The following is a 21,199-nucleotide window of genomic DNA, read 5'->3' on the forward strand; positions in this document are numbered from 1 at the left end:
AAGAAGAAAGCTCTCCAGTGAAGCGGTAGGGATGGAGGCAGGTAGCAGAAGCAGTTAGCGAGTTACTTCAAACTTCCCCACTGCGCCGGCATAGCCGGCGCGTATCTCCTCAGGGAACGGCACCTGACAAGGTACGTACCGCAACGGACTCGGTGGCTCCACAACGGACACCAAGGAACCCCACCACAGGAATCCCAATTGACCACCCCGCGATTCTCCTACCCGCAAAACATCCCGCGATCCGGCAAGGGGGGGTAAAAAAGGAGCCAGCCCACCAGCCCCGGCATACCTTCTGTAGCAACTTTTCTTGTCACCAGCCTCCATCCGCGCGCCATGTCATAACACCCCTCCGCTCCGCCGTCCACGACCGCAAAAACACACGCATACCCCCCGAACAAACACCATGGACATCGACGATATCCTGCGCGAGGTCGACCCCGTCTCGCACTCCGTCCCCTCCGAGACGCGCGACCTACAGGCCTTGACGCGCGCCTGGGTGGCGGAGCGCTCCTCCCCAGAGCTTTTAGAGTGTGTGCACCCTGCGGTCGGAGAGACAGACAGACAGACCAAGAGACTGACCCGTGCGACGCGTCAGATGGCCCGCAGACGACCTCTTTGAGCGCGTCAACGACCGCATCAAGCGCCAGATCGAAAAAGTCGAGGACATGACGGGCGACATGGACCCCAAGACCAACTTCGCCCTCATTGTCATCCAGACCGAGCTCGAGCGCTTCAAGTTCCTCGTCCGGAGCTACCTCCGCGCCCGCATCGCAAAGGTAGACAGGCATCCTTTGCCACCTTCCCATGTTCCTCCCCCTCCCATCCCCTTTCCAGATAGCTGACACCTCCCCCCCTCCCCTCTCCTACGACAGATCGACAAGCACGCCCTCCACTATCTCTCTTCGCCCGCCCTCCGCGCCCGCCTCTCCTCGACAGAGCTCGCCTACGCCACCCGACACCAGGCCCTCCTGCACAACCACTACCTCTCCTCCTTCCTCTCCTCCTTCCCGGCCCAGCTCCAGAACCTCAACGACACGGCCGGCAACATCAGCATGATCGATGGCCCGGACCTCGACACCGCCGTCTTCGTCCGCCTGCTGCGCGACGTCGACGTCCAGGGCAGGGGCACCGACTCGGACGGCGTCGTGGTGGGGAGGGAGGGGGACATCCTGATCCTACGGTGGTCCAGCGCCAAACCGGTCGTCGACGCGGGCGACGCCGAGCTTGTTTGATGGGGAGGGGGGTTATCACCGTCCATCGCCATGCGCGGAAGGAACAAGAGCATATACCCAAATGTCCCCCCGGGGTGGGAAGTTATGGGTCCGCAAGGCAACGTGGCGGCTGCGTCAAGACTGCGGCAGCAAACCGGGACAGCCAACCCCACGGGCTGTCGAGTAGCAACCCAAGCCCGGCTCTCTGCGTCGGAAATTACCTGCACCCAAAGCTCCAGGGGCGACCTTACCCCACTTGACTCCGTGCGGGACGGGGAGAGCGAGAGACGCGGGCCTGGTCCACCTCATTGCCGCCAAGAAGGCCGTGTGCGGAGCAAGGTGTCTTCAGGCCTTCGAGAGACGAGCCAGAGGCCGTTATCAGACGTTGGGTTCGGGGATGCGATCCCGGAGGATTCCTGCCTGCCTGGTGATGTCCGAACATGGTCCGGGCATCGTTACGTTGCCTAGGGCATCTTTCCGAGATCAGCCCATGTCGAGGACGGATACCAAGGTCGCGGCCCACGTGAAATGTAGCACACTTCACGAACATATATACCCAGGTCATGAGGCTGCATTGGAAGAGTTACGTGCCGCAGGTTCCGTTCAGGAAAGCGACTGTCACTATATATAACGCGGGTCCATGCGCAAGGAAATAAAACGATGCATCTCTTTTCGGAGATCGGGCATGTACCCATCTACGTCATTTCTCTCGCTCTCTCTCTCTCTCTTTTCTAATAGCAAGACTGACTCCTAAGTGATCTCGGCTATGAGTCGCTTTTTCCGATCAAGTAAGACTCTGTATCTCGCCCATGCATGCATCGCTTGCGTGAAAATGAAACTAATAAGAGGGTCATCCCAACCCAAAATGACAAAATATTCATCCCAAAAGACCACCGAATAAAACGCCGGTTCATATGAGCGGTGCCCGAAGGTTCCGTTCCATTCGGTCAACACGCTCATCCAATCCACACCATCCGATTCCAGTGCCTCTTCCCAGTTCATCGTTTCGTCATTATCTCGTTTGCCCTTCGTGGCCAACATCACCACCCCTGAAGCACCAAATCAAATCCCTTAAAACGCGTACGCGTTGCCCAGTCCCAAGAACCCGGCCCCGCCAATCCCCCGAGTCTCACTGTTCCGCCGGCTGCCCCCGGGCACGATGACCATGCCCCGGTCGTTCTCGAGCCTCAGCAGCACTTGCGACGGCCGCCGCTCGAGCCGGCCCTGCTTTTGCAGCGCGGCGAAGCCGAGCAGCGCGCCGCGGAGGCCGATGTCGAGACGCCGCGGCTCGTGGAGGCCGAACAACCCCGCCGTGGGCGACAAGAACTGCCGCTTGTGCGAGAAGGGGCTGCGGGCGAGAGGCGTCATACCCGAGGTGGGGCGGGAGAAGAACGGGCGTGGGATGGAGAGCTTGCGCATGTGGGAGAAGTAGCTGTCGCTTGCCTCGTCGGGGAGGAAGAAGGACGCGCGCGGCGACCAGTGCGAGAGGGACATTGACGGCGTCATGTCGTCGTGGATGGCGGCTGTGTCGGCTTCGTCGGTGTCATGAACGGAGTGTTCGGAGAACGGTACGACGGGCTCGGGGGGTTCTGAGTAGTCCGAGTCCTCAGTCTCAGTCATCAAGGGTGGAGGGGTGGACAGCTCTCGGGTCTCCTCATCATCCTTGTCGCTGAACGAGATCGCCGAGTCTGACGTCGGCGTGCGCGAGGCGCCCGACGAGACGGACTGGCACTCTATCAGGGTCAGGGAGGATGGAGCCCAGGGAGCCTCCTCAGAAGAATCAAGGGTCGTTTCGGGGGGTTCCGCGAGCACCAGAGACGGCTCGGTGGCTTCAAGGGCAGGACAAGGCTCAGCAGCTTCGAATGTGCAAGGCTCAGACGATTCAAGGACAAGAGAAGCTTCGGGTGTAAGAGCAGCCTCAACAACTTGAGAAGACACCTTAGTGACTTCAGGTAAAGAAGGACGCTCGCTTGCCTCGGGAACACATGGAGCGGAAACGGTAGGTTCGATCGTGTCAGTGGAAGACGTACAAGAATCGACTTTGACAGCCGAACCATGAGCGGATGCAGCATCCTCGACCACACGGCCAGACTCGCGTTTCGCCAAGTTGTCGAAACATGGTGATGCGGAGTCAAGGAGATTAGGCGAGAGCGTCGCGGAGTCGAGAATGAGAGGGGGGGGGGGCTCCCTGCTCGAAGTTGGTGGGGGAGTTGAGGCCTATCTCCGTGGCGGTTGCGAAGCTTGAGGGGCTCGACATGACAGCCATGGCAGACGTGGAGTTCGCGTCATGGAACTCTGCGTCAGAGTCCTCTTCCCCCTCTTCTTCCTCGACGATGGTTTCGATGGCGTATTCCAGGAAGCCCTCAAAGGATCTCGGAGGAGTGGTTGGCCTGGAACGGATCTCGGCAGGAGTGATGACAATCGCCGGCTCTTCCGGCGTTGACTGGGTGTTTTGAGGTACATCAGCTTCGAGCGCCGGCTCCGGCTCCAATTTGGCCGCTTGCTCTTCAGCACCAACCGGGACGCAGCAGTACTCCAACCAGCCCTCGAGAACAGGCTCTACGGTGGCCGGTTCGACATTTGCATCAGGTAGCGCTGGCGAACGTGCGGGAGCAGACTCGGGGTCGGCCTGGAACTCGGACGCGACTTCCTCGACCTGTACGACAGCGTCATCAGATGCAGGCGAAGGGGAAGCTTCAGAGTCGGTCAACGACGGCTGCTCGGATCCCGAGTCAGTCGACACCAGGGACTGCCGCGATACGGAGCGGCTGCCTTTGCCCATGAGGCTGAACTGCCGCGGTCCGTTGAAACGCTGCATCGTCGGCGTCGGTGGCCCTGCCAAGGAATCCTCCATCAAGTCGGTATACGATGTCTCTGAGCTCGCGATATTCGGATTCGCGTCAAAGTGCTGAGGGGTCCCAGAAAGCGTTCGCATAAAGGTGGGCGTGACCAGTAGGCTGTCGTGAGGCGTTCCAACTTCTCCGTCGACGAGACTCGGGGTGGACGACGACGAGGGATATGTAGCAGTCTCACCGTCCTCGGTCAGGGAGAAGGAGAGACGGCTTCGGGAAGAAAAGTCGACCTCATCCCTGAAGCCGATTGCCTTGACCGGGGTTTCAGGCTGCTGCGACGGCCCCACGGTGTCATTGACGCTTTCGGCCGTCGTTTCAACCCCGCCAACCCCCTGAAGCGTTTCACTTCGCAGACCCGAAGGTTCGGACGACTCAGTGAAGCTGCTGCCATCGAATGAGGCCGGCGCGGCCCCATTGGACGTCGGGATGGCGGGCGGACTGCTGCAAGGCAAAGCTTCCATCTCGACAGGGTCGTTCGCTGCTGGGACAGGCCGCTCAATGACACGGATATTCTGCGGCTCTGAGTCGGAGAGAGAGCACGTGTCCTTGACGACCATAGCAATGTCGGACTGGATTCGGTTCCTGAGTTTCGAGACGAAATGCTTCTTTACTGTCTCGGCGTCTTCGTCTTGGCGCTGTCCTGTCGCGTAGTATGGCGAATGGGCCACGAACGTCTTATCCAAGACCAGATGGCCACGCTTGTGAGCCATGAGGGTGATACTCATGTCGTTGCCGCCGAGGATATCCGCAACGCTCGTCTGCACTCTATCCAGGATGGCTTTGACGGTCCTCCGGGAATAGCAGGCCGCCGAGTTGAGACACACGGCAAATGGCTTCTCCGCCTTCCAACCGCGCCCGGACAGCTCATAGACTGTGAGCCTAAAGTCGTCCATCTCGCTCAGCTCCCTGTCCGTGTCGTCGCGGACCGCGCCAAAGGCGTGTTCGAGCTGGTTCAGAAACTGCTGGCAGTCGAGGGCGTCAGGGTGCTGAAAGAGGAGAAGGTTGCTGTCGAGCTCGCGGCGCAGGTGCCTGTGGTCCAGCCCGAGTTGGTTTCGTATTTGGAATCCGACGTGAACGGCACTCTGCTCAGAATGGCGGCATTCGTCTATGAGATCGAACTTATTGCAAGACCGATGCTGTCTGTCAAAGGCCATCTTCCTGGCGTCCAGGGCACGTTGCATCGCCGTCGACAAGACCCAGGCCATATCCTCACCGTGGGACAGCGTCAACGGAGAGCTCTGTTTGCTCTTGAGCGTGATGGTCTGTTGCCATTCCCGTTGCCTGCGTGACTTGCATCGGCTGCGGAAAGACAGCGTGATCTCGTAGCCGGGAAGAAACTCCCAGTCCTGCGTCGTGTCGACGAATCGCGACTCGGGGATGTGAAGGAGGGAGACCGGGTTGCTGAGGGGCTTGAGGATCTCCAGATTGCTCGAGGACCGCTCGTGGGTCCTGCCGTGCATCCATCGAAAGGCCCTATCGTGAAGCTTCAAGAACGACCCGATGATACGGTCGGTGGAGCGGGCGATCTCCATGGCGGATGGTCTGTCCATGGGATACTTCTGGTACGACTTGAAGGATTTGGTGACCCATGGTTCCGGGCCTCCTCGGTATATGTGATAAACCAGCTCGAAGCGCAGCGGCTTCCCCTCGCCGATCTGGGGAATGGTCCGCTCGAGGGCGGTCGAGTCTCTGCGGGTGAGCAGCTCATGTGAGCAGTGTGTTAGGCGGCGAATAAGGGCTTGGCATATTTGGTCCGTCGGCTCGAATCCATGGGAGGACTGATACTGTCTCTCGTAGGTGAGGTCCAGAGACGACTGAAACTTGATGCATACCCTGACGACCAAGCCGGCGGGCGATGTAAGTTTCGGTTCGCTGTGGCCAGTTGCGGTTCGAGGCCGCCCCGGGCTGGAGAGAAGAAACCTCCTCTGGAAGCCCGAGGCGCCGGAATGCGACGTTGAGGGACGGACGAGATCAGGCTCGGCCATGTCCGTCTAGAGTTGTCGGAATGGTTGATAGCAGCGCCGGTGGCTTGCTTTCTCGATTGGTCGGTGACGTTTGAATCCCGGTTCCCACCAGACTCAAACCAAACCCGTTAGATGGTAGTCCGGGGGAGGGGTGATGGGAGGGGGGTAGCGGGTGGTTTTTAATAAAAAGCGGTTTCGATGGGGGACGAGACGAAGCAAGTAACACTGGCTGCCCTAATGCAGGAAAGTCTCCATCAAGCCGTCCATAAAAAGGACCCCAACCGAGTGCCCAGGGAGGGAGAAAGAGGTATGTACTTCTACCTTTGGCCTACCTTGACCAAAAGAAAGAGGGTCCCAGACTAAGGATCCAAGAAAAGGTGACGAAAGCGGGTGTGGGCGGAAGAGAATCAAGCGCATGTGCTGCAGAAGCAAAGAAGAGACACAACACACACACACACACACACACCTAACCGCGCAGGCGGGTCGCGTGAGGACCATGTACTATGTATGAGATGTTATGGCTACGATGGTGGTGTGGTCCTGACGCGCCGACGCAAGATAGCACGTACAGCTTATTACAGGGGAAGCCCGGCCAACCAGAGGAGCCTCTCTCATCCTTTGTGAGGAAGCCTTTTTTTTTTTAATAAAAAAAAAGGCCATCCTCAGATTACTTGTTTGGGATTATCAACTAACCGCTTCAGTAGCCGTGTAGTCCTGTGGTCCGCCAGGTGAGGTCAAGAGCGAGAAAAGGCTGATTCATCCAATGGCCGATGATGGACTGACACTGATACAGAGGGAGCTGGAGAAACGACGAGGGCAGACAGGGAATGTTGGTTTGGTGGTTGACGGGATGTGCCCAAAAGCAGAACCACATCATCTAGCGGCAGCCGTGTACCCGCTCGCATTACTAGCATCATTAAAGGGCGACCCGGAAAGCAACAACAACTTAATCAATCAAGCGGCCGGATTGCCATGGTGATTTCCCACGGGCAGCTGCAGTGTAGCGTCGCAGCGAATGACGGCGAGACAACACAACAAGACAACGATTCTCAAGCCCACCCGCCCGCTTCGCTATGTCCGGGTTGTCAACTTGCTACCTCTGATGCTAACTAATATGGATCGAGCCGCTTGGATTTCGCGCGTTGTCAGGCCCCCCGGGAGAAAATAAGAAGAAAAGAGCATAGTTGGGAGACGTGAACACGCAAGGCCGCGGTGACTGACTCCTACTCCTCACGGAGTGCTCCTCTTCGCTGCATGCCATGCCATGAATTTCGCGCCGTCCAGTCCTGTTTCTGAGGTAGTGAGGCTGGCATATGCATGGCCTCCTGCCTCATCCAACGCATCGAAATGGAGTCTGACGGGATGAACAAGGGGTGAGCGCAACCTGGTGGAGATTGAGCGGTTTCCGTTTGTCTACCCTTGAAAGGGGCGTCGTGAGAGGTTGATGCAAAAAATAAAAATAAAATTTTAAGAAATAAAAAACCGTTGGCGTCAACGATTCGGCAAGACGATGGCCGACTCGAGCGTTGCGTGCGGGACCTGTAATGCTACAAGAGAGAGAGAGAGAGAGAGAGAGAGAGAAATAAAAGTTGGGCAATCGGGGCAATCGCGCGACTCGCCAACATGTGAGCGTCGTACTCGATGACTGACAACTGCGCATACAGAACCTAGAAGGCTGGCTAGATGGATGGGATGGATGCACCGCCGGGCTGGGCTGAACCTGGGCGTCGGGAACTCTCGCTAAGCTCTCGAAGAAAGCCGGATCCGTCACCAGATCCTGGCATGGTCTCCGCCCAAACCCAAAGCTGCCAGATGCCGGTGCCGGGCCAAGGGTGAGGCGTGGGAAGAGGAGCAGCAGAGCGCGGCATAGATCGGAGAGGGGCGGGCTTGCGCGAGTCCATCTGCCAATCTGGCGCTTGTTATTCTTCTCCCCCGGTCCGAAAACAAAACCTGGAAAGGTCAAGTTGACCGCTGCTGGGCGCAAAACTCTTCGCTGAACAGTAAACAACAATGCTTTGGAGCGAGCCCACACCTACGACAATCTCGGTACGGCCAATGATGGCGTTTGCATGAACCGTCCACGCCCTGCTTGTCGGGTTGTACGCCAATCGGGATCGTGTATTACATAAGTAGAAAGTGGAGGCTGTCCCTTCCCTGTCCTCCTTCTATAAGGTACCTAGCTTCAAGGTCTGCCAAAGGTTCCCGAACAAGACCCCCAGTCAGAGCTCCACGGCCGCCATCCATGCCCAACACCATGTCCAACACCATGTCCGATGTCGTGGTCTTGCAGTCCTGTCAATGTCCACTCCGATGGGACAATCCACCCCGAGGTGGAAACCGTGGATACTTGTCTCCTGCGACCACTCAAAGAATCTGACGAAACGAAGCACAAGAAGAGAACCAAACCAACTTGACGCAAAAGGCCATGACTTTGGGTACTGTATTCATAGGCGCGGCCGGCTTTTGGCGTCATGGCCGCCAGCCACGCGCCTTTTTCACCCGCCTCCGTCCGCCTCTGCCGCGACTTGACAGCTTAGCTCCCAAGATCCGTGTCGCTCCGAGACCGAGCGTCTCTGTCGGTCGTCTACGGAATTCGTTGTTGCGCCTTGTCTTTTCTTGGTGACGGACGTCATGGGAATGAAATGCGAACCAAGACCGTCGAAAAACAAAGGTCTCAGCGCCGTACGGCGTCCAAGCCCCTTGACCCTTCGGCGTCGATCTATGTGGTGTTCTCGGACTGCCTTCCAATTGCTAAAATCTCCGCCCCGGGACTACTAAGGCTGGTAATGGGCAGAGGCCCGTCGGGGAATAGCTCTCCATCGAAAAGAAAAAAACGCCACATCGAACCCCAGGAGGGCCCGAGCGAGCTGCTTCGAGACCTCGAGGTGGTTCCGGGGTAAGTTTGCAACCATCGAGGCGAGCCACCAATCGCAAAATAGCGTTGTCACGGCCCGCAAACGGTCCCCCACGCCGTCGGACCTCTTTTGTTGTCTTTCAGGCGAGCCGCGGGTCGTCATCGATCATCGATGACAGCCTCGAACCACCCGCTGTGTGGCTGATCCCTGACGCTTCGAGATCCGGGACCTTGTCGACGCATCATCTTACAACTCGTCGATGTGGCTCTGGTTTGGGTTGGTGAGTAAGGTTGAGTCGAGATCTAGGAGTAAGTTGTTCTCGATCGCGAACTTGGGGTGACAGTCGGGCATGGCGCGGCTTTGTTCGAGCTATCATGCCTGAGACTTCAGATGAGTTTCCGTCATCATTAGTTGTCGTAGGCGAAATCGTGTGGCAAAACAATGAGCATCGCTGGCATGATATTAGGGCGTCTTCCGACAGTACCAGGATTGTTGTGGCATTATGTCAATGGTACCAGTACTTTTACCTCGCCGACGTTCTGCTAGATGGGACTATATGTAACTATGTAGTGGCTTGAGGGTAGTATGTTTGCTGTTGCCTCTCAAATTATCTTTTTGCCAAGTTCCCACCGGCATCTGAAACGGTACACACAATGGTGATGAAGTAATGGAACGGCGAGCAAAAGCAAGGTGAAATGGTGAGTTGTCCTGTCCAGCTGACTAGCTTCAAACGACGTTGTATATACTTCTAGCATGAGGCTGCCTAATACGATGCTTACGATATTCTTTAATGTCCAGTTTGCCGCACAAAACGGGAGCGAGTTTCACAACCGCCACTGGATCTATTGCGCATCCACGCTTTTGGGTTAACGAAATGGCATCGTCGTAGATGTCGCAATGATGATGAGAGAGCATATGGAAGCTAAGTAGTGTTGAGGACTAGACAGTAGGTCAATATTTTCAACGACTTGTACTGCGCCGACACGATCCCATACATTGTGCTTTTCCCTATGCTTGGTATGTTGTTGACATGCCAGTGGTCTGTGCCTGATTCGGTACCCAGAAAGTCTGGATAAAATGTAGGCGGCAACTACTGCTCTAATCATAGATCATAGGGGCGAAACCCATGCAAACTTAAACTCGCAAGCTCGAAAGCAGATCCACTTGGGTATGTCCGGCAGCACCGCGTAGCAATAGGATCAGCAGCTTTGTGTATGAGATGCTCGTCGCCAGGGCATGGATTGAAATAAGGAAACCCCTCGGAAACCGACCATGGTGGCTGATACAAACCCTATGGTAAATGAGGTGTGCCCCGGCACCTTGATTCCCGCTGCAAATACCATCTTGCCGGTAGCCTATAACTGACTCCCGTTTTTGCAATCTTGGAAAATGTAGAAAAGACTGTGAGAGAACTTTGTAAATGCCCTCAATCCTCGTAAATGCCACTCACTCATTTTGCGTTCAAGACCTAATAGAACCGACAGTTCAAAGCAGATTTAGCCTCTTAAAACCACTCAAGGTGGGTTGGTTGGTTGTAGGTTTATAGACACCTTGATATCCTAGGTACTGACAATGAAACCCATAAGCCCTTTATGAATACACTCTTGAGCGCCTAGCTAAGCAAAGGCAAATAACCACCTGATTCCACTAACTCCTTACGTGGGTAGAAGTTGAAAGACTTGGGGAAAAAAATCCTTTGTGCAGGCCTTGCCTGTCCTTTGACAGCAACACGTCGCGAGGCTGCAACTTGCACTGTCCACGTAGGTCCTTGCCCTCGCTCGGCACGCAAAGAAGCTCTTCAAACCAAGCAGGTTGCATCAGTCCTCAAAAGGTAATTCATCTCAACTTCACCTTCGCACAATGTATCTCACTGATCATTTCAACCCAGGAGTTTCTTTGACTGAAACACCCCTCAGATTCCCAGACGCTCCTCCCAACAATGTTTCAAAGGCTGGGAGCCATTGCCCGCAAGGCCCAGGAGGCACAGGCAGCCATCAGTGCGATGGAGAATAAGGATGTCCCCAAGGCCAGTAAGAACAAGATCAATGGCGAGTCGATGAAGTACCATGTGGAAGCTGAGTACGATGATCTTGCCGACCATGATATTGACGACTTGCTCGACTTCATTGAGGTGAAGCTGGAGAGTCTTTACCTCCAGGACAAAGAGGAGCAGCAGCACACAAAGAACACCGACCTGGAGGCAAAGTTGCAGAGCTTTAACCTCCAGGATAAGGAGAAGCAGCACAATGCCTCTCAGCTCGAGGCAAAGTTGAAGATTCTCAACCTCCAGGACAAGGAGGCGCACACTGCTCCTCAGCTGGAACTGGAGAACACCAGCCTGAAGACAGAGGATAGCGTCGTCCCCAAGAAGAATAAGAACAAGAACAAGAAGAAGAACAAGAAGCAGAAGAAGGTCGACGCTTGCAAAGCAAAGAAGGAGGGCGCTCAGGAGACCAAGAACGAGGGCGACAACCTCAAGGTCAAGGAGGAGAGCACTGTTGGCGAGATTAAAGCCAAGGGTCCCGAGGCGAAGGAGGACGCCCACAAGATCAAGACCAACATCGCCTCAAAGTCCCAGGACGACGACGGCGGCGGTGTCCTTGCCAAGACGGAGGAGAGATCCGCTTCCCGGACCAAGGCGGAGAAGAAAGCCGAGGACAAGGCCAACTTCTTCAAGCAGTGGGACGAGTACTTTGGCAAGAGAGAGCTCGCCGACTGGCAGCGCCTCTGCCGCGACCTCGGCCTCCCCGACGACTTGCCCAGCAGAACCCAATGCTGCAAGGTTAGTAGTGTTGGACACTTTTCTTTTTCACCTGACCGCGAGACTTCCAGGGCTGACACGTTTCTCTTTTCCCCCCTTCGGTCTGAAGGCCATGAGCAAGGTCCACGTCAACATCAGACAGTTTCTCAGCGTCACGGACCGCCCCGCCGAGGTCAAGGTCTTCAAGAGCGTGCACCAGCTGGCTTACTACACCCGCAAGAACGGCCTGTGGATGCCCAAGAAGGACTTCCCCAAGGGAGACCCCCTCGGCAAGCTCCGTCGGGAGATCAACAGGTGCCTCTACTAAGTTGAGCGATAGAGCCTACAGCATGGCGAGGAACAAGGTTATAGCTCAATGGAGATATGAGGGTCATAGCCCTGGCAAGATGGATAGTGGAACGGCGGATGGCCGTCTCTCTGACATGAAGAAGGATGGTGAAGTTTTGGGATGCCTGTTAATGGATTTCAAGATGGCCTTGCAATAACACACAGTTCCATTTACTCCGATGACGACTCTCTCTCTCTCTCTAACTCCGTATCTCCCACATTCTAATCTTGCCCGTGTCATTACCAACCGCGAGGAGCTCGCTGCTCCGCCCGAACGCCACGCACGTGATCCTGCCCAGCGGCGTCTGCGCCGTGGGCCAGTTCCTGTAGACGGTGCAGCTGGGCAGGTGGACGAGGCGCAGCGCGTCCTTGGTCTCCCTGCTGCCGAACGCCAGCAGCTGGCCGTCGGGCGAGAAGGTCAGCACCGTGATGGGCGTGACCAGCTGCTCGAAGCGGCGCGCCGGCTCGGGCTGCGTCTCGACGCTGACCTCGCCCGTCTTGGACGTCTTGACGAGCGTCTCGCGGTCGTAGATGTTGGTGATGCCGCTGCTGGACCCGACGGCGACCCAGCGGTCGTCGCCCAGGAGCTCCGGGCCCCGGTGGCCGCCCAGCGCGATGACGATGCCGCCCACGCAGCCCTCGTCGCGCCACACTGCGAGGAACTTGCGCTCCTCCATGCTGTACTCGCCGACGGAGCCGTCCTTGCCGAGGATCGAGAGGCCGTCGCCGGTGCTCCACCACGCAAAGTCGGCGATACCGTGCCGGCTGTCGAGCCGCGCGGCGGCGATCCACTGCCTCGACTCGGTGCTGACGATGTTGATGATGCCGCCGCCCTTTCTCGTCGACGCCACGAGGCCCATGTACCGCCCGCAGGGGCTGAGCTTGAACCTCTCCATGGTCTTGTGCTCGAGCCGGTGGCCCTGGATCTGGCTCGTCTTCTGCACGTGGCCGGATTCGAGGTCCCAGCTGTGGAAGAACTTGCGCCGGCCGGCGAAGAAGATCTGGTCGCCCGCCGGGTACAGGAACTCGGCGCGGCGGACATCGACGCCCTTGGCCTGCACCGAGGTGAGCATCGGGTTCGGCGTCGGGTGGGCCGTCGGGTTGAGGTGGTGCAGGTACAGCACGGACGAGACGCTGGAGGAGAGGAGGACGGGGTATTTCGGGTGGAAGGACAGGTTGTTGACGGCGGCCTTGTGGGTGTCGGGGATCTCGCGGGTGCGCTGGATGTCGATGACCTCGGGCCTGAGGCGGGTCTTGCCTGTGGCGTCCCTGCCGGCGAGGCGACGGACGTCGCGGAGGAACTTGTCGAGGGGCGCGGCGGACAGCTCCGTGTCGCTGCTGTCGTCGCCCTCTTCGTCAGAGCTGATTGAGGAGTCGGAGGCGGTAGCGGCGGCGGATGAGCGTCTTCTTCTCTTGGCGGGCCGGCCCTCTTCGGAATCTTGCGCCCATTTCGGCAGGGGGTTCAGGCGGAGGAACTGTGTTCTCAGTCTCCTGCTGTACTCGGCGCCGCTGACCACATCCTCAGCCTCGGTGAGGCGTAGCTTCCGTAACCTCGTCGCGGTCGCCAGAGAGACCGTCAACCGCTCGTCGTCGCTGTCTTCCCACGCAGGCGCGCCTTCTGCGGCTGTCTGTTCTTGGTTGGCCGCTTTGCTGGCCTGGGAGCCCTTGGCCGTGGGCACGCCGGTATCGAGGAAGAAGAGGTCGTGGTCGGCAACGTCCTCTAGTGTAGGATCGTCGGGCTTGGTGAGCTGCAGTTTCTGCTCCTTCTCCAGTCGTTCGATATCGCCGAGTACATCGTTCCGGAAGAGCTGTTCACGAAAGTCGGCCTTCCCTCCCAAGACCAGCTTCTCGAGCTCCTCCTCATCGGAATCCTTCTCGTCGAAAACGGGCTTCGGTTTGCGCTGGCGGGGCGTCTCCTCCTCGAGCTCGGACTCCTCCGAAGAAGTCACCTCCTCCTCCTCCTCCTCGTCGGAAAACTGCTCGAACGGTTGGTCTTTTGCCATTGTCGCGGGTTGGGTGTGTTTGACAAGGATTTTCGGTCGTGAAGCGCACCAACGGACCAAGATGGGAACAGGAAGGCGGCTTGCAGAGGACGTCCAGAATTTTTTTACTGGGTCTTTCAGCCTTGCAGATGGTCATAGCCAGTGATTGGGCTGGGATCCAAGCCATCAAGATAATCTAACCAATGAAACTGTCTCGGATGCGAGGCTGACATGCGGGGCATCCGACCCCGCCTTATTAATTCCATATGCTTCACTCCCTTCCTCCCATTTTCAACATTGCATCAACTGGCCAGTGTTCACCAATACAGGTGTGAAACCAACTTTCGTTTACGGAACCAACGATGTGGAAGGTTTTCCAGACATCCTGATTCTTCTTATCTTCGATCTGTTGGTTGTCTGGTCGACTAGAAGGCCTGGTGTACACCTCGGAACTCATGGCAATATGAGAAAAGGGATGAGGCTCATGAGGAGCGACCTATGTTGAGCACGCGATATGCACTATGAAAAACAAATCCATCAACTCGCCACTTGCCGAAGCTCAGACGGTAAGCAATAACGACAGAGAATGAACTTCTGTATCTGTGTGCCGAGTTGGGTTCCCGGTAGAGTTCATTCATCATTTCACAACGACGCCAGGCAGCGGCCCACTCGATTTACATACATATTTCAAAAATCTCATGCCTCTCAATTTCTTTCCGCTCCTTTCAAGTGACTGAAAAACTCTGTTATGCTACCGAGAAACGAGGCGTAGGTAGTGAGCGACATGAATCCTGCCATTGGCATTGGATGAGATGATTGCATTGTTGCATGGCGAAAAGGGGAGAGTTGGCGTGTAATCGGATATGGTTTCCCTCGATGCGCGCCACGGTCCGGGCCTCATGCCGCGAAGGATGATTTCAAAACTGCCGACACTGTTATTGACAAAGCGTTCCTTTGCGATCTACAGCGCCAGGCTTCGTCCGCCGATTCACTGTGTAGTGGTGATCTTGGCTATTTCCTCTTCCCTCGAGGGGACCCCCCCCTCCCCCCCCATCTAAACAGTCGATTCATCATGTGTCTCCGAAACCTCTCCTTCCTCTTTTGGTGAAGCTGGAGAGTACTAGAACTTAAGTCGTGAACAAAGTCATAGCAGCCAACATTGTACAGATGTTTCAAGAAGACCGCGAAGACCGCCTGCCTAACACGACCGTTGTAGGAACCTTGTACACCGAATAATGATGATAAAATTCATATCTACTGGAGCAAACCAATGGATACATGCACAAGCACGTATTGGCATAGTCAATGAGCACAAAAGAGGTCAACAGGTCCAAATGCCGGGCGGCGAAGCAACCGAGGGCGAGGGAAGCCATAGATAAGAACGGCGCCTTCTTGGACAGTCATGCCGAGATTTCTAGCATTCGAGTCGATGTTTGATCCCGGGACCATCAGCTAGACCAAAAAAACTAAAAAGCTTCACCGCTTCAATATGGTAAACGCCCGGTTCCCACGCATTCATGCCGCCGCTCTTCCGGCCAGTGTTATACGACTCCCGAGAATCCAGTAAAACGAAGAACAAAACCGTCCGTGGCTGTGTATGCACGCTTCCACCACTTTTCAATTACCAATTATCGCTTACGGGGATCACAGCGCTCCTCAACCCCTCACGGCGGCCTTCAACAGACCGTCCAGCCTTCCCAGGTCGGGGCTCACGCTCTCGTGGCTCTTCAAGGTCAACACCGCCGCCCGCTGCGCGACATCGATCAAGTCTTCGACCCTGCCCCCCTTGGACAGGCCCGCGATCATGACGCCCAGGAACGTGTCCCCGACGCCGTTGACGGAGACGATGTCCTCGACGGCGACCGTCTCCGCCGGCGGAAATAGGCGCATGTAGACGCCGCCAATGGTGGGGTGGTCGACGTGGGCCCTCGTCAACAGCCACCTCTCCTCCTTTCTGTCCCTCAGGCGCGGGTCGTCCTTGGCTAGGATCGCAGTAAGGAGGACGCCCTTGGACCCCAGCTTCGTGACGATGGTGGGGATGTAGGGCAGCAGGTGGATCATCTGCACGGGGATGCCGGCGTCCGTCAGCTCCTTGGAGGTCAGGTACACGAACCGCTCCCGGGCGCCGTGCATCCCGAAGGCGTCGATGACTGCGAACCACTCGGGCGTGTCGAAGAAGCCGTTCTCCTTGGCGGCGTCGTACATGGCCGTCAGCTCGTAGTGGTTTGGCGACGCGATGTCGATGCCCGGGTCCGGGAACACGCCGAGGTGCGGGTGCTCGCGCGCGAACAGACCGACGGACTTGGCCGTTGAGACGGGCTCGAAAGCGACCTTGCAGGCCTGCTCGCGGCCGGCCTGGATCCACGCCCGGACGTCCCGGGGGCTCCAGTTGCCGTCGACGACGAGCCAGCGCGGCCTGGCGCCCGCGACGGCCGACTTCCAGTACTCGGGGAACGAGTGGTTGGCGAAGATGCCCATGTCGGCCATGGCCACGACGAGGTTCTTCTCGGCGTCGTTGACGGCGACGTACTGGGCCGTACGGTTCGAACCGTGGTACTCGGAGGTGAGCTGGCGGATGTAGGTGGTCTCGAGCCCCGAGGCCTCGAGGGAGGAGAGCACCGTCGCCCCGGCGCTTTTTGTTTTTGTTTATCTCAGAATACGGCACGACAGAAGACAGGTTTCGGGAGATGGGGGGGGGGGGGGGGGGGGTTGACTTACACGTCGTCCCCGATCAAGCTGCAGAGGCGTACGCTGATATCTTTGCTTACCCTGTGGGCGGCGAGGGCAACATTGTGGCCGACGCCGCCGATGGACTGATTGATGCGGGCAGGGTTCGACGTGTGCATGTGCGGTGAAATGTCCTTCTTGTCCCCGATGGGGTGGTAGTCACAACTCAAGTCAATCGCCACGGACCCGGCTACGAGAACATCCGCCTTGCTCAGCTTGGGCGCTTTCGCCGGGGCCGCAGGTTTCGCGGCGGTGGCGGCGCCGGCAACGGCGGCGGCGTCATAACCAGAAACAAACGTGTTGGAAGAGCTATCTACGCAGTCAGAGTCTACCTTCTGGCTGGGCTACGCGCGAAAGACAAAAGAGGAAAAATATAAAACCTCTTTCACTTACACGGATTCCGAGCCGGCGCCCCCGTCCAGCAGCTTCGAGAGTTCCACCGCGATCTTGGTGGCCCGCGCCACATTGGCCCTCACCAGGGCCTTGTTGGCTAGCGTGCTCCGCTCCCGCGTCAGCTCCCTGATCCTGCCGAGGACGTACGGCGTGTTGGTGGAGCCCGTGAAGCCCTTCTCGACGGCCTCCGTGACGGCCGTCTCGATGACGACGTCCATCTCGGCGCGGGGGATGGCGTGCTCCTCGGGAATAGGGTTGGCGAAGAGCATGCCGGACTCGATGCCCAGCCTCTCCTGCGCCAAGATCATGGCCGCGGCATCACGCTCCGTCTGGACCACCAGGGGGCTCCTGGTGCCGCTGTCGCGGGCCCAGAAGGCGGGGAAGTCGACCTTGCCGGTGCGGCCGTCGGCGAAGGTCGCGACGAAGGCGCCGTGCGTCTCAAGGAACTCGAGCGTACGTGGGATGTCGAGGAACCCCTTGCAGCCGGAGCTGACGACGGCCACGCGGGTGCGGCCAAGCTCGGTGAGGTCCGCAGAGACATCCATCGAGTTCTCGCCACCGCGGTGGACGCCGCCCAGGCCGCCGGTGCCGAAGATGCGGACGCCGGCGAGCCGTGCAAGGAGCATGGTGCCGGCGATGGTCGTACCGCCGTGGACCTTCTTGCCCGTGATGCCCTGCGTGGTCAGTGAGCTTGCTTGCTTGCTTGCTTGTTTTGCGGCCGGTGATTCGAGACTCAGGGATGACGCGAGTTTGGGAAAGGCTACCAGAACAGGGACCAACTTACCAATCCAACCAGGTGGGCAACATCCCTCCTCGACACCTTGCTGGCAGTGCCGGAGTCGACCATCTGCGCGACCTCGGCCTCGGTCAAACCGACGACAGGCTCGCCGTTGAGGATGCCGCAGACGGCGGGCACGCCGCCGCCGCGGCGGACGACGTCTTCCAGACCAAGGTCGTTGCCCAGCGCGCCGTGGGTGTAGATTGTCGATTCCAGAGCGACGACGGGCTTGTTGTTTGCGACGGCGTCGGCGACCTCCTCGGACACGCGCAGAAGATCCTTCAACCCGGCAGGGGTCCGGTGGGCGGCGGCACTCATGTTGCGGCGGTTCGCCTGAGGCCGCCGGTCGAACACCGTACCCGCAGGCGCCGCTCGGCTCGGGCCCCGGCAGAGCTGTGCCTGGGAGAGCGCGTGTCTCGCCAGACGGCAAGACGAACGTGTGAGGATCATGGCTCGGTGGATGATGGTGAAAACGTCTGGTGAGGGTGTGTAGATGAAGCAGATGGGCTCGGCCCGTAATTCAATTCCCCCAGGCTGCAACAGGGACAGTGGTGCGGTTGGAAGAAAAGGGTTACTCAGCTGCGGTCCAATTGAGCCTGCTGCAAGCTTATTAAATGAGGTAGATGGCTATTCTTGAGGGTTCGATATGGTGATATGGAGATAGACGAGCTGCGGTGCACGTCCTGCCAGATACAGCCGAAACACAGTCCACAATCAATGAATACACACTGTCACCGGCCAGCTCCGGTTGAGTTTCCTCCGCCGCCGCCGCGATAGTGGCCATCCCGTCACAACCACATCACAACCTTCCAAAGAGCCCAAAATGGCACCATCTTGTCCTTGAACCCCGCGGTAACGTACAAAAATAAAAAGGATCTCCCCGACTGGGAATTGAACCCAGGTCTCCTGCGCGCAGCATTCACTGAAACGTGTCGATGACAAGCAGACATCCTCACCACTAGACTATCGGGGATGTGTGGATGTGTCCATCAGGTGAAAGTTGGTTGTGGGGAGAGGGCCGGCTTAGTGTGAACAATGGACCACTCGTGGCCCGCGAAGGGTTTGGTTTATAACAGCGCCTCTCTTCCGGCTGCCTGTTGGCTTGGCTAGTTCCGACGTCGATATGGAAGAGGGTGTTGAAGACGAGAGAAACGATGGTGCGATGTTAAGTTCAAGGGGGACTTGACTAACACGAAAAACTGAAATCTCCTCTGGAGGTGAAAGTTCGTTTCAAGTCTACAGATCCAACAGCAAGAGCTGTGGGACGACAAGAACAAGGACGTACGGTTGAAGACAGGAAGTACGCCGGAGAATTACAGCTCCTTAAACAAGAAGGGAAGCGCACCCGATGATTGGTAATCGAACGCAGGGGCTTCTTTTTAGATGGGAGACGCCATCATCCCCCTTCTTGGGAGTATGGATTGGCCATGCGTAAGGATTCCGCTGTCGGGGGCATCGTTGGTATTGCTTGAATCGATAAGATGCTAGGAGCAGCTTTTCGCACCTTATGTTGAGCTCGACCTAAGGAGTCTCTGTTTTCTGGCTGTGAAAGAACCGCTTTCATGCCCACTCTCCCTTCTCCTAACCCGGGTATGAATTCCGTAAAGCGGTACCTAGGGGACATAGCATAGAGACAGCGGAATTATACAATGGAATCGCTATGTATGAGTCGAATGCTAAGGTCAGGGTGTCCTTCGAGCCCATCTTCCCAGACATCAATGCAATCGCACTCTTTGGGCTATAGTCATTCCAACACCATGAGACATAAAGAGCATCGTCCCGACTGCTGCAACCAGCTGCGAGAACAATGTATCCGCCACCCAATCACCACGCTACACATGCACAACCAACTCGGTCTGACGAATCCTTCTCTCACTGACGTCTCGCGACTCGCTCATACTATCCTTTCTGACTCATACCTCGCCTCCACTTCTCGTCACAAAAGAACAACCTCGCCCCTCTCCCCCTATGTCATGCTCCAGACCCCGTTCTTGAATTCCTCAAACAGCGCCAGGTCCACACCGGCCGCCATTGCCTCATAACCGGCCGGGTTGAGGTGCAGATGATCCCCCGTGTCGTACTCGGCTCGTAACCTCTCGGGCGCTGCAGGGTCCCGGACGATGGCGTCAAAGTCGATCACGGCGTCGAACCGCCCGCTGTTGCGGATCCACCCATTAACACGCTGCCTCGTCCTCTCCCTCTCCGGATCCGAGTACGGCTGGCCGTCCCCTGTCAGCGGCGTGATGGTCGCCCCGAACACGGCGATGCCAAACCGGTGCAGCCGCGTGATCATCTGGTCGTACGCCGCCACGAGCCGGTCGCCCACGGCCTCCTGCGCCGCCGCCGTTGTTCCCGTCGTGCCGATGTCGTTGACGCCGATAAAAATTACGGCGTACCGCACGCCCGAGTGCGCGACGACGTCCCTGTCGATGCGACCCAGGGCATTGGGGCCGAGCCCGTCGGCCAGCACACGGTTCCCACCGGCGGCCTCGTTGACGATGGCGACCCCGCGAGTCGAGGGCTCGTCCTGCATCCGCTCGAGGAGCCGGTCAGGCCAGCGGTTGTTGGCGTTGGTCGTTGAGCCCCTGCCATCCGAGATGGAGTCGCCGACAATGGCGACCGCCGCTGACGCGCTGCCATCGCTCTTGGGCACCCAGGCCTCGATGGCGCTGATGAGGTACCAGTGGTCCGTCCGGGTGGCGTCGGCGCCGAGGTCCGCGTCGGCGACGTGGTCGCCGCGCACGAGGAATGACGTCGTCCGGCTGCCCGGATGGGCCGTGACGCTATTGGTCGACTGGCCGTCGGCTAGGTAGATGGTGACGGAGACGACGGACTGGGCCGCGACGGCGAGTTCGATGGGGTCAGAGAAGACGACAGCGCCGTTGGGTACGACGAAGCCACCACTGCCGCCAGAGAAGGTGACGACCTGGAGGGAGTTGGTGTCGACGGCGCTCGTGCCGGCCGTGTTGTTTGCCGTGCGGGCGATGGTGACGGAGGTGACGGGCAGGTCGGAGCCGCCGAAGGCGTTGCTGATCTGCAGGCGGAGGGTTGAGGCCGCGAGCGAGACCTTGACGGTCTGGCGGAGTGTTGCGTCGCGGAAGACGCGGCCCGTCTCGTTCTGGGCAACGTCAGCCAATGTCTCGATGTCAGGAGTAGGGTGAGAAAGACTCACAAACGGCGTCGGGGGCAAGTTGGCCGGCTCGCAGAGCTGGGGCATGGTTCCCCAGATGGTGACCCATTGCCTCTCATCCCGCGTGGGGCATCTCGGGCGCGCCTGTGCCAGAGGGGAGAAGAAGAGCAAGGCCGCAAGGGCCGTCTTGATGGAGAGCATCGTCACGACAAGTTACCT

At 57.9% G+C, this 21,199-nt stretch overlaps 8 protein-coding genes across 8 annotated transcripts; 3 read left to right on the forward strand and 5 right to left on the reverse strand.

Moving 5' to 3' along the window:
• Positions 1-234: 234 nt before the first annotated feature.
• On the forward strand, positions 235-2,456 carry CDEST_03031 (Putative DNA replication complex GINS protein SLD5). Its single transcript, XM_062919190.1, has 3 exons — positions 235-528; positions 596-776; positions 873-2,456. Exons 1-3 carry the CDS (start codon positions 404-406, stop codon positions 1,230-1,232), a joined length of 666 nt encoding a protein of 221 aa, XP_062775241.1. The 5' UTR covers positions 235-403; the 3' UTR covers positions 1,233-2,456.
• Positions 1,874-6,651, forward strand: CDEST_03032 (uncharacterized protein; the record flags this gene model as incomplete). Its single annotated transcript, XM_062919191.1, has 2 exons — positions 1,874-6,334; positions 6,506-6,651. Exons 1-2 carry the CDS (start codon positions 6,226-6,228, stop codon positions 6,649-6,651), a joined length of 255 nt encoding a protein of 84 aa, XP_062775242.1. The 5' UTR covers positions 1,874-6,225.
• Positions 2,283-3,268, reverse strand: CDEST_03033 (uncharacterized protein; the record flags this gene model as incomplete). The annotated part of the gene is made up of 2 exons (XM_062919192.1): positions 2,283-3,128; positions 3,242-3,268. The coding sequence occupies 2 exons, from the start codon at positions 3,266-3,268 to the stop codon at positions 2,283-2,285; spliced, it is 873 nt and encodes a 290-aa protein (XP_062775243.1).
• Positions 3,352-6,048, reverse strand: CDEST_03034 (uncharacterized protein; the record flags this gene model as incomplete). The annotated part of the gene is made up of 1 exon (XM_062919193.1): positions 3,352-6,048. The coding sequence occupies one exon, from the start codon at positions 6,046-6,048 to the stop codon at positions 3,352-3,354; it is 2,697 nt and encodes an 898-aa protein (XP_062775244.1).
• A 4,170-nt stretch (positions 6,652-10,821) lies between the features above and the next one.
• Positions 10,822-11,953, forward strand: CDEST_03035 (uncharacterized protein; the record flags this gene model as incomplete). The annotated part of the gene is made up of 2 exons (XM_062919194.1): positions 10,822-11,664; positions 11,753-11,953. The coding sequence occupies 2 exons, from the start codon at positions 10,822-10,824 to the stop codon at positions 11,948-11,950; spliced, it is 1,041 nt and encodes a 346-aa protein (XP_062775245.1). The 3' UTR covers positions 11,951-11,953.
• Position 11,954: 1 nt separating this feature from the next.
• On the reverse strand, positions 11,955-14,616 carry CDEST_03036 (Putative U3 small nucleolar RNA-associated protein). The gene has a single exon (XM_062919195.1). It carries the CDS (start codon positions 13,971-13,973, stop codon positions 12,171-12,173), a length of 1,803 nt encoding a protein of 600 aa, XP_062775246.1. The 5' UTR covers positions 13,974-14,616; the 3' UTR covers positions 11,955-12,170.
• Positions 14,617-15,608: 992 nt separating this feature from the next.
• On the reverse strand, positions 15,609-18,300 carry CDEST_03037 (Putative pseudouridine-5'-phosphate glycosidase, carbohydrate kinase PfkB, indigoidine synthase A; the record flags this gene model as incomplete). The annotated part of the gene is made up of 4 exons (XM_062919196.1): positions 15,609-16,584; positions 16,671-16,988; positions 17,073-17,746; positions 17,857-18,300. The coding sequence occupies 4 exons, from the start codon at positions 18,298-18,300 to the stop codon at positions 15,609-15,611; spliced, it is 2,412 nt and encodes an 803-aa protein (XP_062775247.1).
• A 1,516-nt stretch (positions 18,301-19,816) lies between these two features.
• Positions 19,817-21,181, reverse strand: CDEST_03038 (Putative SGNH hydrolase-type esterase domain, SGNH hydrolase superfamily; the record flags this gene model as incomplete). Its single annotated transcript, XM_062919197.1, has 1 exon — positions 19,817-21,181. The coding sequence occupies one exon, from the start codon at positions 21,179-21,181 to the stop codon at positions 19,817-19,819; it is 1,365 nt and encodes a 454-aa protein (XP_062775248.1).
• Positions 21,182-21,199: the final 18 nt, after the last annotated feature.

The sequence above is a fragment of the Colletotrichum destructivum genome, chromosome 2 (genome assembly GCF_034447905.1).
Source record: "Colletotrichum destructivum chromosome 2, complete sequence".
In the NCBI taxonomy this organism is placed as follows: Eukaryota; Fungi; Ascomycota; class Sordariomycetes; order Glomerellales; family Glomerellaceae; genus Colletotrichum; species Colletotrichum destructivum.